At 49.6% G+C, this 16,918-nt stretch overlaps 1 protein-coding gene and 1 non-coding gene across 4 annotated transcripts; one reads left to right on the forward strand and one right to left on the reverse strand.

Annotated features, from left to right (window-relative positions):
- Positions 1 to 573: 573 nt before the first annotated feature.
- Positions 574 to 10,394, reverse strand: C1QL2 (complement C1q like 2). Of its 3 annotated transcripts, none has more exons than XM_048486977.1 (3): positions 10,093 to 10,394; positions 8,537 to 9,271; positions 574 to 2,554 (listed from the first exon to the last, which is right to left on the reverse strand). In XM_048486977.1, the coding sequence occupies exons 1-3, from the start codon at positions 10,147 to 10,149 to the stop codon at positions 2,375 to 2,377; spliced, it is 972 nt and encodes a 323-aa protein (XP_048342934.1). In that variant the 5' UTR covers positions 10,150 to 10,394; the 3' UTR covers positions 574 to 2,374. The 3 variants fall into 3 exon arrangements, with proteins under 3 accessions (XP_048342934.1, XP_048342933.1, XP_048342936.1); XM_048486976.1 differs by having other exon boundaries at positions 575 to 2,554; positions 8,447 to 9,271; XM_048486979.1 differs by lacking the exon at positions 10,093 to 10,394 and adding an exon at positions 9,605 to 9,622 and having other exon boundaries at positions 575 to 2,554; positions 8,447 to 9,271.
- A 1,575-nt stretch (positions 10,395 to 11,969) lies between these two features.
- On the forward strand, positions 11,970 to 12,041 carry TRNAA-GGC. Its single transcript has one exon. It is a non-coding gene; the product is annotated as a tRNA-Ala (tRNA).
- The last annotated feature ends 4,877 nt before the right edge of the window (positions 12,042 to 16,918 follow it).

Genomic DNA, 16,918 nt, shown 5'->3' on the forward strand with positions numbered 1-16,918 from the left:
CCTGTTTTTTATAATTTTTTAAAATAGCTTTTATCCAAGGAAAGTAAACTCCAGACCATAATCCATGCATTTCAGACACTGCCCTCACGTAGAAAATGACTGCCTCCAAACTGTAGTAAAAACAAGTCAGCTGGTCTTCTTGAGAGCCAGCATGGTGTAGTTATTAAGAGCAGTGCACTCTAATCTGGTGAACTGGATTTGTTTCCCCATTCTTTCACATGTAACCTCAGAACTCTCTCAGCTCCACAAGGTGGGTGTTCTGGAGAGAAGAAGGGAAGGAGTTTGTAAATTGCCTTGAGTCTCCTTATAGGACAGAAATATGGGGTATAAATCCAAAATCTTCTTCTGTCTGGTACCCAGGATCTTGTTGTAGTCATAAAATCATGACGTCTCTCTTGCCCATCCTCATTTCTGACCATAGAAACAGAATCCCCAATGCCCAAAACCTGCTAACAGGGCATCTCCCCATTGCAACCAACTGTCATTGTGGTACAAGAAACTGAATACGCCATATGCACATGTCCAGCTCCTAAAAGTTAAAGTCCCACTTCCCATTTTTCTATCAATTCCCCCCTCCCTTAGACAACATCAGAAGAGACACACAGGAGAAACCCATTGTCAAAAAAGATAATTTAATGTGATATTTCTTTTTTCTTGCGTTCATTCATTTGCTTCAAAGACAGGAGGTTTCACCCCCGCCCTCCCCCTTTTTTAGCAACATCATCACCCATACAAGTATTGCATTGCACAAGGGTGGGTGGAGGAAATAAAGAAATATAATATATTTATTTATTTGTAGAATAGAAATCAACATGGTTATACTCAAATCTCCTACATACAATGCAGCATAGGAACAGTCAGTGCAATTTCACAATAATCCTGTCCTATTCTTCAAAAGCAATAATAATACATAAAGAGAAATAAAGTGCTAGAATTCAGCCGTTTCACTTAATGTAGCAATTTTTTAAAAAAATTGGGCTCTCTCATACACAGAATGGACTGGTTATTTTCAAACAGCTAGACATTGTGTCCATTCACTAAGGGCATGGCAGAAGAGGGGGGATAAATAGACATTTCTTGTTGACTGCATTTAATCAAAGGGGAGATTATAACTGTCCAATGTATGACAGCGATTCTGGTTTAATGGTTAGAGTGGCAGCCTATGGTCTGGGAAACCTTGATTTGAATCCGGACTCCACCATGGAAGTTTGTGGGGTGACCTCAAGCCAGTAACAAACTTTCAGGCTAACCTACCTCACAGGATTGGTGTGCAGATAAAATGGAAGAAAGGAGAACTGTGCAAGCCACTTCGGGTCCCCACAGGGAAGAAAGGCAGGGTAAATATGAACAAAGTAAATATATCTCCATTTGACTACATTTGCTATGGTATATACATTTACAGTCCTCCTGTTTAAAATGTCATATATCAGTGACTCAATCGACAGCTTTGTATGCACGTGCTCTGTTTGTGTGTGTGTGTTAAGCGACACACTCAGTCATTAATAGATATCCCATTCTCAACAATGGAATACAGTTTCAGGCACTATGACTGTGAGCTACTAACAGCCAAGAAGACCCGGATATGAAACTTTTTTCATGATTGTGCAGGTGATGCTGTGGCCTCGGGGAAGAACAAGGTGGTATTTTACATTGAACAGACTGGATAAAATCAGTGCTATTCCAGCACTGTGGGGTTTTCAGGCAACTTAATGAGGGTTACACATTCTCCTGACTCAACAACAAGGACAGCTTTGTTGAGCAAAAGCCAGAGTGTGGTGCAGGGGGAGCAGAGTGTCATCCCAGAACTAAAATCCCTCTCCAGTCACAAAGCCCACTAGAAAACCCTTGGGCTGGTCACTCTCACTCAGATTAACCTGCTTCCACAGGGTTTTTCAAAGTGTCATAGAGAGAGGCCTGCCTTGAGCTCTTCGGAGGAAAAGCAAGTAAAAAATGAAAAAGGGAAAAAATGCTTTCTGCAAACCATCTCATACTTGAACCAAAGCGTGCTGTGTATTTCGTAGACTGTACCATCCATTCCGAACTTCCCTTTTCACCCGAGACTGTGAGGATGAAACTCCCCATTTTGAACCAGGGATCAATGAATGAATCAATTAATGGTGCCAATCACTCGGTTAATGCTTTCAGCCCTACTCATCTCATAGCAGAACGAACCACAGGACAGAGGCTGGGTTTGGCAGGGCAGGGGGGTGGAGAGCAATGGCTGAATGGCAGAAGCTGCTTTTTCTCTTTCACACTGCAATCAATGACATGTACAGTTTATTCAGAACGTTAAGTGACCTGAAGAGACCGCAGAGCCCAGGACAGGCCTGGTGGGGATGAGGCAATGGACCCGCACCTCGGATACTTGCTTTTGTCAATCAGGGTATAAAAGAAAGCCAGAGAAAGTGCTGTACTTATTGTTGTTGCCTCCATGGGCTTTGCCTCCATCCAGTTTGACGTACACCTCGTCCCCCAAGTCCAGGTGCAGCACCACACTGTTGCTGGCATAGTCGTAATTCTGGTCTGCGTCTTGAGCAATGGCGCTCGCTCGCACCTGCAAAGGGATACAATGCAAGAAAGAAGGTAGAGACCAAGGTGGTCCTTTGAGTATTCCTCCCTAACCACCTATCTTCTCTACATCCAAATCCTTTCTCCCCTCTGCTTCCTTTTCGTGCTAATTTATTCTGACCTGTCCTTCCACAACAAGGCCCCTTTGGTCCGTGTTCTCTTCTCCCTTCATATGTCAACTCCCCTTCCCACCAGGATCTGCTCCTTTTCTTTTTCCTTCACTCCTAGTGCAGAATAAGAACATTGGACATGACAGTAAATGACACATAGTTTACCCGTCTCGACTGTAAATATTCTTTTTACTTGGATCCTTGCAGATAGATGTCAATTCAACCTATCCTTTAAAACCTCCAGGGGTGAAGTCCTAACTTCTTGGGGTATCTTAGTTCTACCACCAAACTTCTAATGCTAGGCATTTTCCAATCACATCACTGTGTGGCCTGTTCCTTCCCAGCCTTCTTAACCACCACACCCCAAATCTCCTTTGGCCCTTCTGCAGTCTTCCATGATTTCTCTATCCAGTCTCTTCTCTCTTCCCTTTCCTTCACCTGCTCTCTCTGTTTCCCTTCCTGATCCCGATCAAACCTTCCTCTTTCCCTTGGCCCTAATACTGTAAAGTCCTTTTTCAGTGACTCCATACAAGATTGCTTTAGCAGAATGTTGACAAGGTGTAGGCCATTTTGTGACTCTTTCACCACTGTAGCCACCCTTGCGAGTGCTCAAGGACACCTCGGAGCTGGGCAATGCTGGTACATTCATTGAATTCCATTCATCCTAATGGATCCCTATTGTTGATCAATTGTCCCAAATTCCATTCTGCTCTTCATACCCCACCTTTCCTCAGCAGGGTGGCCAATAGTCATCATGTTGCCTAGACTGAGATTCCCTTTGCTTCCCCACACACACCATCACGATCCAACCCTAATATTATACCAACACAAATCACATGGCATATCAAACTCCATGGACCTTTAGAATGACCAGGACCCCAGAATTTTGTCTCCCTAGTTCTCCCATTCATTAGCCCATCATATAGGCGACTAAATACAGTTACTGTCCTCCCCCAGTGGACAAATCCACCTGCAGAGACTAGCCTTGCTCATTCTGATGCTAAAATGTGCTCACCGCAATAGGGGTCATATATTTCCTCTTTGGACATCTCCCCATGAGCAAATGTGAAAATCTCTAAACAAATAAGACAGGTACCTTGTAGGTATAAACAAAATCCAGGTACAAATATTAAGTTCCCTGCAGGGATCAGTTTCCCTGTGCCTGCTCCTCTAGAGGAGCCGGTCACTCTGACTGCTCTTCTCTTTCTCCCAGGTGTTTCTCCAGGCTTGATTTTGGTCTTAAAAAGCTGTAATATTTTAGTATGAACTTTAACTTCCCAGTTCCCCACCCCCAATAGGGATATGCTGAGGAGCCTAAGATTGAGAGAGGGGAGGCTGTTCTTTTGCTCTCTGGTTTCCCTGGAGCCCAAAGGGTCTCTCAAAGGTCCTGGGTGGCTGAAGCAAGCAAGCCATGGCTGCGAGGAAAGATTATCTGCATCTCAAAAAAAAAAAAGGACTGTGACCCTAAGGGGTGGCTGCCTTGAGTCTAGAGAGCATACATGGGACATACATGTGAAGGAAGTGTTCACTGTGTCTTTTTCATGCTCTGTGTTGAAAGGACTGGCATATGCACAGCGTAAGAGTGACGATTTATCATCTTCTGGGTCATGCTTGCATCATCCCTTATGCTCTGACTTCAGCAGATGGACACCCCTCCCAGTTCATCAGATCAGGGTGTTTTGATGGAGGCGGAGGAAGTCCAGAGGCCACAATGTCAAGCTTCTTAAGGGGAGGAGCCCCTTGAATAGTGTGCCAGATGTGCCAGAGATTGTGCATGAATCAGAAGCATGACACAGCTCTCTGACACTGATGAAGGACAGACAGAGGATTCTTGGGCTCACTGTGGGTTGGAGAAATGGCACAAAACGCAGGATGCCCCAGGGTGGCGAATGACTGGAGATGTGTCACACACTGTGCCCCTCCACAGGATGAAAGTCCTGACCTCAGGTGTGCAGGGGAGGACTGCAGGGAGATGAAATGGGCATCTGTCTCATTAAAAGGAAACAGGAGCCCAGTGGCACCATAAAGACAGTTCAGAGTGCAGCATGCCCTGTCAAAATATATATATATATATATATATACAAGAAAGATATATATATCTTTCCTTCACTTTGGTCTCTGAATTCGGCCAAGCACAGAGATCTAAGAGGCCCAGAATGACAGCACCCGGGTTTCTGTTTTTGAACCAATATGATTCTGGTGCTGCTGAATGTCCCTGGCTTGGGGTAACTACTCCCATCATGCCTACAGTATTCCCCGGTTGTTGTTGTTGTTTTTAATTGTAACAAAAGAGAACACTGCAGCTAAACCCTTCTCTCCTGCTACTTGGATTGAGAGCCCCAGTTTTTACTGCCTGCACATCTCCCCTTTGGAATCTGTTCACCTGATTTATCACTTGGGGGGCAGGGACAAATAGACTGTCATGGAATCATCATCACTCCGTTGTATGGGATTCCCCACCTGCTAGCTGCGGCATCTCGGACTTCTTTGCATAGATTGCTATTCCCCAGCTGTGATGGTATCCTATCCACCAGGCCACTGGCATGCCAGGGTCATGGAGGAAAGACTCATGGCACAAACTGTGACAATCCACACAGCATGTGCTTCCAGATGTTATAACAAAGTGACTTTCAGTGACTCTCCCAATGGTCACACATACTTCAGCCCCTGATAATTCTAAGCTGAATACATAAAGCACTCTCTTGCATCAAAATGCTATGATTATTCAAGTGATTTGAAAGTTTTGTTGTTGCTGCTGTGCCATATGCTAATCCTTCTTAAGAGTTGAACACATGTCTGCATATAACTGGCGCAGAGATGTTGGGGTCCCATAAATTCAATGTAGGAAAAGGTCCTCCTTCTCACACTCCAGTGTGGAAACTTGGGCCTATGCAGGTAAAGGGAACAAATCAGAATAGGCTCTCAAGGAGTGAACAGAAAAGCTAAGCATCACTGCCTGTAAGTTACATCCGACATTCACAAATTAGCAACCGGAAGGTCTCCAGCAGTGCAATTGAAAGAAAAAATGCGAAGCATCTACAGATAGGTTTCAAAATCTGAATGGTCCTGAATTTAACCCATCTCTCTTCACAGGTTAGCGGTTCCCATGCTTATGATGCTCTGTTGAAGAATGAGATTGTGCCAGTCATGTGCCAGAGGATTGTGCCATGAATCAGAAGCCTTGTACAGCCTCTGACACTGTAGCCCATGAAGGACAGACAGAGGATTCTTGGGCTCACTGTGGGTTGGAGAAATGGCACAAAACGCAGGATGCCCCAGGGTGGCGAATGACTGGAGATGTGTCACACACTGTGCCCCTCCACAGGATGAAAGTCCTGACCTCAGGTGTGCAGGGGAGGACTGCAGGGAGATGAAATGGGCATCTGTCTCATTAAAAGGAAACAGGAGCCCAGTGGCACCATAAAGACAGTTCAGAGTGCAGCATGCCCTGTCAAAATATATATATATATATATATATACAAGAAAGATATATATATCTTTCCTTCACTTTGGTCTCTGAATTGGTGGCACGGGAATCTAAGAAAGCCCAGAATGTTCACAACACCGGGTTTCTGTTTTGAACCAATATGATTCTGGTGGCTGCACAGATAATCGTCCCCCTGGCTTGGGGTAACTACTCCCATCATGCCTACAGTATTCCCCGGTTGTTGTTGTTGTTTTTAATTGTAACAAAAGAGAACACTGCAGCTAAACCCTTCTCTCCTGCTACTTGGATTGAGAGCCCCAGTTTTTACTGCCTGCACATCTCCCCTTTGGAATCTGTTCACCTGATTTATCACTTGGGGGCAGGACAACAGACTGTCATAATCATCATCACTCCGTTGTATGGGATTCCCCACCTGCTAGCTGCGGCATCTCGGACTTCTTTGCATAGATTGCTATTCCCCAGCTGTGATGGTATCCTATCCACCAGGCCACCAGCAGCCAGGGTCATGGAGGAAAGACTCATGGCACAAACTGTGACAATCCACACAGCATGTGCTTCCAGATGTTATAACAAAGTGACTTTCAGTGACTCTCCCAATGGTCACACATACTTCAGCCCCTGATAATTCTAAGCTGAATACATAAAGCACCTCCATCAAAATGCATGCAAGATTATTCAAGTGATTTGAAAGTTTGGTTGTTGCTGCTGTGTGTGTACATATGCCGCAATCCTCTAAGAGTTGAACATGTCGTGCATATAACTGGCCAGAGATGTTGGGGTCCCATGTTCAATGCGTCGCCCTCCTTCCGCCACCTGCAGTGTGAAATCCTAAATATGCAGGTAGTAAAGGGAACAAATCAGAATAGGCTCTCAAGGAGTGAACAGAAAAGCTAAGCATCACTGCCTGTAAGTTACATCCGACATTCACAAATTAGCAACCGGAAAAAGGTCTCCAGCAGGCACTGAAAGAAAAAAATGAAGTATCTACAGATAGGTTTCAAAATCTGAATGGTCCTGAATTTAACCCATCTCTCTTCACAGGTTAGCGGTTCCCATGCTTATGATGCTCTGTTGGAAATAAGATTCTGTAAGTCATGGACAGAGGAGTATGCCATGACTTGTAGAGGGATTTCAACAGGTTTGAGAGAAAGCAGAGAACCTGCATTTTGCTGTCCTTTTGAAGGATGAGACCTTGTGAGAGAGAGGGCAGAGAGCTAAGGAGTCTCTATATGGGCTGAAATTCTACACTGGGGCACAGAACTGAGGAGTGTAGCCCATGTGGAAAATCTCAAGGGCCGATTATGTCAGAAATAAAGGGGAGCAGGGTGTGCAAGATGTGATGGAAGAAAACAGTTCTTGACAAAAAGACAAAATGAGGCAAGGAAGAGGACTGTAATGCTCCTGTCCCGCTAGTGTAAAAGGACTCCAGGGAACCTTTTCACTCTGGGTGCATTGGCAGACTCAGGGGGTTCTGCCAGAATGAGCCCGAACCCAAAGTCCCACCTCAGACTAGGGGGTAGCTGCAGGTGAGGAATACACTGGCCTGTAGTAAAAGCACAAGACTGAAGTCTAGGAGCACCCTAAAAACCAAGAAGATTTCCCAGGTAGAAGCTTGGAGAGGCAAAGTTACATTTCTCAGGTTTTGAGATGGGGGCTTTAACCTTCCAGAGCTTAGACCCTAAGAGTCTACGGGACTCTAAGTCCCGGGAATCTTGCTGTCTTCTATGAATAGGGTTCTATATTTAAAATGAAATTCCTTCCAGTAAATTGCTAAGATCTGGATCCCTTTTAAGGTGACAGGAAAATATCGGGTCCGCTATCAGTAATAGTGGGTCTTTTCAAGGTCCCTTGCTCCCAGCATTCCTTTTGCTCAGTTACCCGATTCAGGAGCCCTACAGAGCCGAGTTATTTTCTTGAGAGGAGGAACGTGTTGGGATCCTTGCCCATATTCACAGCCCGGGGTAAGGAGAAGCTCCAGCTGGCGCACGTGTGGTCATCATTTCAATTTTCGTCTGTTTGTTCAAGATCCCTCTCCCCACCCCCGACACCAGAGGCAGCAACTGCCTGACAGCCGATGGGACCAAAGTGGTGTGGGGATGCCCGAGGCCAGAGAGCTTTCCGCGGCTGCTATGATATACCTCTGGGAAGCAAAGCCGTGCAAAGCGCCCTTCGGCTGAGCTCTCCAAGCTCGATTGAACTAGGCTGGATGTCTCGGACAGTTGAGCCTCTAGTTGCCCCCCCCCCGCCGGCCCCCCGCCCTCAAAATGAGAAGTCCGCAGGTCTCCCGCCGCCCCGTCCCGTCTGCGTCGGCGGCACCCACCTGCCCGTTCCTGCAGAGGTCGGCCCACATACTGGTGCCGTCGCCGCCGCGCATGAGGATGTGGTAGGTGAAGAAGTAGATGCCGCGCACCTGGCAGGTGAACTTGCCGCTGGCCGGGTTGTAGTGGTTGCCCAGGTTGGTCACCACGTCGTCGAACTTGAGCACCTCGTAGCCCTCGTGGGGGCTCTTCAGGCCCACGTAGAAGGCGATCTTGGGGCCGCTGAAGGCTGCGCTCAGCGCGCCCGTCACCTCGCCCCCCGGAGCAGGGCTGCTGCTGCTGCTGCCCCCGCCGCTCTCGGCCGAGCTCGCCCCTCCGACGGGCGAGGCGGCGCCGGGGGCCCCGATCCCGGGCACCACCAGCCCCGGCAGCCCCGGCTTGCCCGAGTCGCCCCTCTCGCCCGGCGGGCCCCTCGGACCCGGGGGGCCCGGCTCGCCCGGAGGGCCCCTGGGTCCCGGCTTTCCCGGGCGTCCGGGGTCGCCCTTGGGGCCTTGGACGAAGGGCGGCGGCGGGTTGGCCCCCAGCTCCTGCAGGGCTTCCAGGGCGGCGGTGCTGCCGGGGGGTCCGGCGGCGGCGGCGGCGGCGGTGGCGCTGTAGGGGTCACAGATCATGCGGCAGGTGCCCATCATCTCGTAGTGCGCCTGGCTCTTGGCCGGCGCCTGCACCAGCAGCAGGGGCACGGCGATGAGCAGGATGAGGCCCATGGCCAGGGCGATCCCGGCGGCGGCCAGCAGCCGTTTCCTCCTCTGCCAGAGCCGGGCAGCGAGCGCCAACAGGTCCTCCTTGCCGGGCGAAGTAATGGTGACTTCTCTCGACGGCGAGCCGGCCTGCGGTGAGGGGAGGGAGCGGGGACAGGCGGTCAGCCGGCGGCCCCCGGCCCGTGAAGCCCGCCAGCCACCCTCTCGCCCGAGGCAGTCTCCTCCTGGGCCGGAGCTGCCCGTCCTGCTGGCATCAGTGCCGGGCGAGGGGAGGAAGAGCGCGGAGGGAGGCGGCGGCGGCGCTGCCGTCCATCCCTCTGGAGGAAGACCCACCCCGCGCCAGCCTGACGTAGAGGAGACCCGCGCCCGCTCCCTCCTTGCCCCGCTCTCTATCGACCCGCCTGCAGCGCCCCGCCCAGCCCAGCCCCTTCCCCCGGGTTTAGGGAGCCTCCCCACCAACACCTGGGTGCGCTCCCTCCAGCCTCCGTCCCTTCCAGCAGACCGGCTTCAGCAGGCAGCAGCAGCAGGGGGAGGGCCCGCCACTGGCCGGGGGGGCTGCCGCCCACCTCCCCCCTCTCCTCCCGCCCCCTCCCTCCCTTCTCCTTTATCCACTCCGGACTCCCCCCCGGGTTGCCTTTCCGCAGAAGGGCCCCTCTCTCTCCCCTGCCCGCCCTGACGCAGCAGCTGTGCAGGGGAGCCGGCTGGCCAAGGAACGGGATCGCCGCTGGCCGGCGGGGTGCGTGGGGCGTACAGGCGAGGGCGAGCCAGGCGGGCAGCCCCGACGGCGCTCTTGCCCGTGGGCAACCAGGCTCTACCAGCTGCTGCTGCTGCTGCGGTCCGATCTCCCTCCTGGGCGGACAGGGAAGTTCCGAGGGCGCTCCCTTCCCGCAGCGCGCCCACCTCGGCCAGCACGACTCCCTCCGCAGGGGGTTCGCTTCCCACGTACTTACCCGGGAGTAAGCGCCATTGATGTCCGCGTACACATCCCTCGTAGGGTCCGGCTGCATAAGGGATTCCCTGGCCGCTCTCTGCCCGCACACTTTCCGCGGGCCCCGCCGCCGGCCCCACTCGATGCGGGGTCACCCCCTAAACAGGGCGGACTGCCCCCTCCCGCCCAACCGCATGCGGATCGGGTGGCAGCCGAGAAAGGACGGCGCTTGCCCGGCTAGCAGGCGACTCCCGCGGACGCCCTTGCTGGGGACTCGCCTGTGCCAAATAAGCGGCCGCGCCCGATGCCGGGCAAAGGAGCAGCTCGGACGATTTGGCGCGCCTGCCGGAGCGCAGCAGGCACAGCCCCAGTGCCCCGGGCGGCTGTTTTATCCGGCTCCCTCTCGCCCCCTCGGATCCACCCCCCGCAGCCCCGGGTGTGCGGCTGCATCAAGGCTGCCTGTCTCGGGCGAACTGGGACGTCTGCTCGGCAGTTTCCAGCCCCGCCGCCCCTCCGAGGGATGCCAGCGCCGTCCGGAAAGCGCCGCAAAGTTAAGAGCGACTTCACAACGGGGCTGGCCGGCGCGCGACACCCCACGCCAGAAAGCCCCAGTTGCCCCCTTGACGGCGTCAAATGTCGCCACTGAAAAGTAGGGCACTTGAGATGGTATGTGAAAGAGCCACCGTATGGGATGGGACCAGGCACCCTCGCCAGCGCGCCAGGGAAACAGACCTGGCAAACCGTGGAGTGAGTTTGACTTAAGGAACCTGAAATGCCAGAATAAATTCTGCTAGACTCTGAAGTGGCCACAGTATGTTTCCCCCGGCAGTTTCACAGGGGGGCCTGAGGTTTTCATCAATCCATCCAACCCACAGCAGAATAGTGGGCGTGGGGGGGACCTGTCTGTCTCTCTTTTCTCTTGAAGAGTGGCAGGTCCACTATTCTTCATCCATCCATCCATCTATCTGCTCTCCTTTTCAATTGCTGCTATCCTGCTTTATCAGACTGACCGATTTCAAAAGCGTAAAACTGGCGTAATAATCCAAACCTGAGCATCCGTGGTCACTTAAATATTTAGGGAATGGTACCAAGCCCCGGTAGGACATTCTCAGCTGTGCCTGATCCAGACAAGATGGATGGGGTGTCTGCCTCCTTGCTGCCTTTCTGCTGATGGTTACTGTTGGCAAAAATGATCATGGGAGCCAATCCTTTTTCTGAGTTGTATACCATGTCCCCCCCCCCGCCCCCCAAAAAAGATATTCCTTCTTGCCACAGCCAAAATCATCCGTCCAACCAACATTTAAAAGTTCTGGGATGTAATCTATTCAGCAGTTAGCACGTTCTGAAATGTTCATTGACTAAAGTCTTCAAATGCCAATTTGATCAATTTAACATTCTTCACATCACATCCCCCCCCCCCCCCCACACACACACACACAGTGTAAAATAAAGCCTTCTGCTTTTATGGGGGCAGAGAGAAAGAGAGGAGAAACAACAGCAGTTATTAAGGATCCCTGCCCTACATTACATGTTGAGTGGGGCGGGCTCCTTCTATTTATGGAATTGCTTATTAGAAGCACTTCCAAATACACATCTGATGCTGAACAGAAGATTAAGGGAAGTAGCACCTATCTTTAACACCTTTAGTTTTGCCAAGTGCTTGACTATTTTAACTGTGCAGCCCTCACAACAGCCCAGTAAGATAAATATACAGTCATTCCAAGGCCACACAATAAGGCCCTGGCAGAAGCGCTTTTTGAACTTGGAACTCCCAGCTGCCAGATTGCCCGGAGCGAAAACGAAATGCATGACTAATTGCGTCCTCACTGGCTTCCCAACACCAATGCTAGTAACTGTCAGCTTCTGCTAAAAACATGTACTCCTGTGCAATGACCAGGAGGAGCTGTGGCTCAGGGGTAGAGCTTCTGCTTGGCATGCAGAAGGTCCCAGGTTCAATTCCCGGCATCTCTAGTTAAAAGGCTGAAGCAGTAGGTGAAGTGAAAGATCTCTGTCAAGGACATTGGAGAGTTGATGCCAGTCAGAATAGACAATGCACACCTCGGTAGATCACTGGTCTGGCTTGGTTCAAGGCAGCTCCCTGTGTGCAAGAAAGAAAGTAGCTGCTGAAAAAAAAAAAAATTCCCGCTATCGCCAAAGCCGCTTAATCTTCGCCCCAATGTTACAAAAAAAAAAACTACCAAGCGAAATGAAAACTTAATGTACTTCTAAGAGAGCGTCTCTGCAGCTGGGAGAAGACTGAGGGCAGGGGCAAGGGAATTATTTACCTGGCCTTGTCCTCGCCCCCAGTCTCCTTCTGGCCCCCTAAGTTAATCTTATTTTTAAAGCAACTAGTAGGCTTTTTGGGGGGGATGGCAGCAGGAGGGGGAACAATTGCCTCTTTTCTCCCTCCCTCCCTCCCTCCCTGCATCCCCACCGCCTGCACCATCACAAAAGTCTCTGGTTGCTTTAAAATTAAGCATGATTTACTTCCAGGTGAGCAGTGTTATGGCTGGGAAGGGACTAGGGGCAGGGACAGGGACCGGCCAGGGAGGGCTTGTCCCCGGCCCCAATCTCCTCCCTGCCACAGAGCCACTCACCTGGAAGTAAATTAAGTTTCTGTATCCACAGCATGACAAAAAAATTGCAGGTAGCCAGGTTGGCCAAAATTTAAAAAACACCTCTGCCCCAAACCAGCTGTGCTCTGAGATGGTTTGATGATAGGTGAAAGAGCTAGCAGGAGGGAGGATTGAGAGTCATGGAAGGAGGTAAGAAGTCATCTCTGCCTTTTCCCCCCTACAAACTTTGCTTAGGATCCAGAACGCTTATTTGCCAAAAAAAATGCCCAGATCTGCCCTCAATACTCATTTTTTTTTATTTAATTCCTGAGAAAAGGCAGAAGAGCCCATTTCTTGCCTCCACGGCTGCTATTCTTTTTTATACATTGCCTAACAGTTGCACTGCTGTGGTGTCTGAGGGAGTTGTCATAGTAGCATGCAGCTGTGGGGAATGTTAACATCAAACCGTCTTTAGCCAGTCGCCATCCGCTTCCCAACTGAGCTTCCGCGGTACAGTTTGGGCCTCAAAATTCGGGTGCTCGTATTGTGCTAAGTCTGAACATTTCCTTCTGGGGGACAATGTGCTGCTGCCGCCGTGGGAAGCCGTCGCTTGATCAGGAGTCGGAAAATCACCCTGCTGGTTCCTCTCTGCGCTACATTATCATTATTGCACAGCCGCCTCTGCCTTTGCGCTTGATACGGTTGGTAGCTTCAACCCAATGTAATCTGGAGAGGGCAGAAGCTCTAGATGTGGCATATGATCTGTGATGGCCCATTCTACGCACACAAAATGTTGCAGTTGTCAAGTGATGAATGTGCACTGGGAAGCACAGCAATTTTACAGTCGGCCTGTCCACGGGTACATCATGCCAGTGTTGAAGACATTACTGTATTTTAACCAGCATTGGCTGTTTCTTGTTCTAAGATTTTGATTATTAATGGTGGTGGGGTTGCCTTTGCAATTCTGCTGTACCCGCTTAATATTACGGGGCTTCTGGTTGTCGGCAGAATGCAGCACAAGCTATCGCTTCCACACAAAAGTTTTCTTCCGTTTGGAGTTCACTGTCACGGAGAATGCAAAGCCTCCCTACAGGGATTTTCTCTGTGCTTCCCCCCCCCCCCTTTTATCACTCTCACCTCCTACAAGCTATTTAATTGGGGGGGGGGGGTTGGATTTATACCCCATCTTTCTCTCCTATAAGGAAACTTAAGGCACCTTACAAACTTCTTTCCCTTCCTCTCCTCACAACGGACACCTTGTGAGGCAGGTGGGGCTGAAAGAGTCCTGAGAAAACTGTGACTAGTCCAAAGTCACCCAGCAGGAATGCAGGAGTGGGGAAACCAATCTGGTTCACTAGTAAAGGAGTAGGGAATCAAACCCAGTTCTCCAGATTAGAGTCCACCTGTTCTTAACCACTACACCATGCTGGCTCAGGACAAGATCAGTGCTTACTATGCATGTAATTTCACTGGCAATTTGTTCCTGTTCCATAGTCCTGGTTTTTGTACCGTACTTCTGTGCCGTGGTTTTAAACAGTCACTGCCAATATGATATCATCTCGCCTGGATTATGTGTGCCCTGTGGTCATTACAGGCAGGTCATGCATTGCTGCAAATCAGCTACATTTCAAGAGCCTGTGCTGTTTTTGTCGTTGCGTACTCAATGACATTCATCATACTGGCGCAGACTTGCTGCACTTGTAAATATGAGCTTTAAAAGTTGTGAAGTGCTCCTTTTTGCTCTGTTCCGGGTCCATGTTTTCTTCTGGTGGGCTATCAAGAGAAAATCATTCCAGGTGGATCTTCCAGGAAAGTGTTTCACAAAAACGAACTCCAAGGTTTCAAGTTCCTACATTGATCAATGGGGAAGTGCCAGTGGACCGCCAGCATTTGCAGGGATTTTCTCAGAAATGTCTGCATTTGTCTTAGCATAATTTAAACTTGAAGATTCTCTACAGAAATCAGTAACTTTGGACAGCAACTTCTAAAGACATGCATGAGTGAGAGGTTTTTTTAAAAAAACCATATAATTCACATATCTAAGGGTAGAAATTTTCTATGAGTCAAGTGAGGGTGGGGTGAACTCATATCGGTGCAGCCCATCAGTGTTGTTATTTAGAAGCAGAGGTGCTGGGACACAGCTCTGACCTTTTCCAAAAGCTTTTTTAAAAATTAAAGTGTTCTGGGTCTTCGAGGTTGCATGGTCGTGTTCCAGGAGCATTTTCTCCGGAAGTTTCGCCTGCATCTGTGGCTGGCATCTTCAGAGGATCTTTTTTTAAAAAAAATTGCCATAAAATATTGATACAATGCTGTTGTAATGATAATGTAAGTAGGGTTTTTTTGGCCCACCTTTCAGCTTCAAAAAAAAAAAAAGGAAAACCAAGCAAAACCTCTCCGGCCAAGACAGGAAAGGAATTTATGATGCAATTTCTCAAAACGGACAGTTTTAAATGAATCTGCTTTGTACCCTACAACTTTGATGTTTCTTGCCCTTTGGAAAAACCATTACTTTATTTATTTTATTTTATTTACTTTGTTGCTTTATATCCTGCCCTATCCCCGAAGGGCTCTGTTGTGTGTGTGGGGGGGCGGTAATGATGACAATAGTCCAATTATTGGAAAATGGACTGAAGGAAGATAAAGAAAATTTACATTATGTGCTAGAAAAAAGTTGACTCAAAATCAGTTTTAAAAAAACTGGAGTAAAAGAGCCAGAAAAAAATTGGGGGAGGGGACAAATGGGGGGGGGGGAAGCACAGAAATGCAAGTGTTCTTATGTTCTTAACTGGAAGTCAGGGAATGAACCAAAGTAGGGTGGGGCCAAAACCAACAGGAAAAATCCCCACAGTTTATCACTATTTATTGGAATATCATCTATCAGACAGTCAGTGATTCTCACTCTTCGTCTTGGCAGCTGTGTCACTATGAAGTTCCCATAATAAAATTAAGAGGCCTTTGTCAATATTAGTATCTGCCAACTTGAGTCAAAACTCAGTCTATTGACTGAGTCAATGAGTAAGATGCATGTCTTCTTCTAAAACCAAATTATGTTATTTGTAGAATATTTTAACAATCATACTCATATTCGTTTGGGTAGGATGAAACTTGTTTGATGAGTGGCAACCTGGGAGCATAGCTACAGAAAGGGGTATCTGGGGCAAGCACTAAAATTGGGGGGGCTGCACTCCACTGCCCCAGCACAGCTTCCACAATGTGGTAGCATAGTGGGGGGGGGGGAGGTGAGCAACCCCAGTTGTGTTAACTAGAAAGGAGGGAGAAGCAAGCAACAGTCACACATCCCCACAAACTGCCCTTCCTGCTTCTGAGGGGAGTCCCAGTCCCCCTTCCCTCTGACTTGGCCTTTCTCACCTGGAAGAGGGGAGAACCTCTGGGCAGGTTCCTCCAAGGAGAAGAAAGTCAAAGAGGGAGAGGGACACACCCACTCACCTCCCAGCCTCAGAGGTGGCTAAGATCAAAGGAGGCAGGGAGCCTCCCTCTCCTCCTCCTTCCCAACTCCCCCAGAGTCCTGGCAGCTCCTGGGCTGGCTGTATCAGTGGCAGCTCCCCTGGGCTCTCCTGCTGTTGGTGAGTAGACACCTCCACCCACCCACCTGCCTGCCTTCTTCCCCCCTTCTTGGGGGGCAACCTATCTTGCTTATTGTTTTTATTAGCTATCTTCTGTAATTAATATGTTAATCAGACAGTTCTCATAATGGCCTCAGAAGAAGAAGAAGAAGGAGAAGGAGAAGGAGAAGGAGAAGGAGAAGGAGAAGGAGAAGGAGGAGGAGGAGGAGGAGGAGGAGGAGGAGGAGGAGGAGAAGGAGAAGGAGGAGGAGGAGGAGAAGGAGGAGGAGGAGGAGAAGAAGAAGAAGAAGAAGAAGAAGAAGAAGAAGAAGAAGAAGAAGAAGAAGAAGAAGAGGAGGAGGAGGAGGAGGAGGAGGAGGAGGAGGAGGAGAAGGAGCTTGGATTTATATCCCCCCTTTCTCTCCTGCAGGAGACTCAAAGGGGCTTACAATCTCCTTGCCATTCCCCCCTCACAACAAACACCCTGTGAGGTGGGTGGGGCTGAGAGAGCTCAGAGAAGCTGTGACTAGCCCAAGGTCACCCAGCTGGCGTGTGTGGGAGTGCACAGGCTAATCTGAATTTCCCAGATAAGCCTCCACAGCTCAGGCGGCAAAGCTGGAAATCAAACGCGGTTCCTCCCGATTAGATACACGAGCTCTTAACCTCCTATGCCACTGCTATGTGCAATAAAAAAAAATCTACCTACCACTATTCCCACATGTCAGCTGGA

This window comes from Sphaerodactylus townsendi, linkage group LG02 (genome assembly GCF_021028975.2).
Source record: "Sphaerodactylus townsendi isolate TG3544 linkage group LG02, MPM_Stown_v2.3, whole genome shotgun sequence".
Lineage (NCBI taxonomy): Eukaryota > Metazoa > Chordata > Lepidosauria > Squamata > Sphaerodactylidae > Sphaerodactylus > Sphaerodactylus townsendi.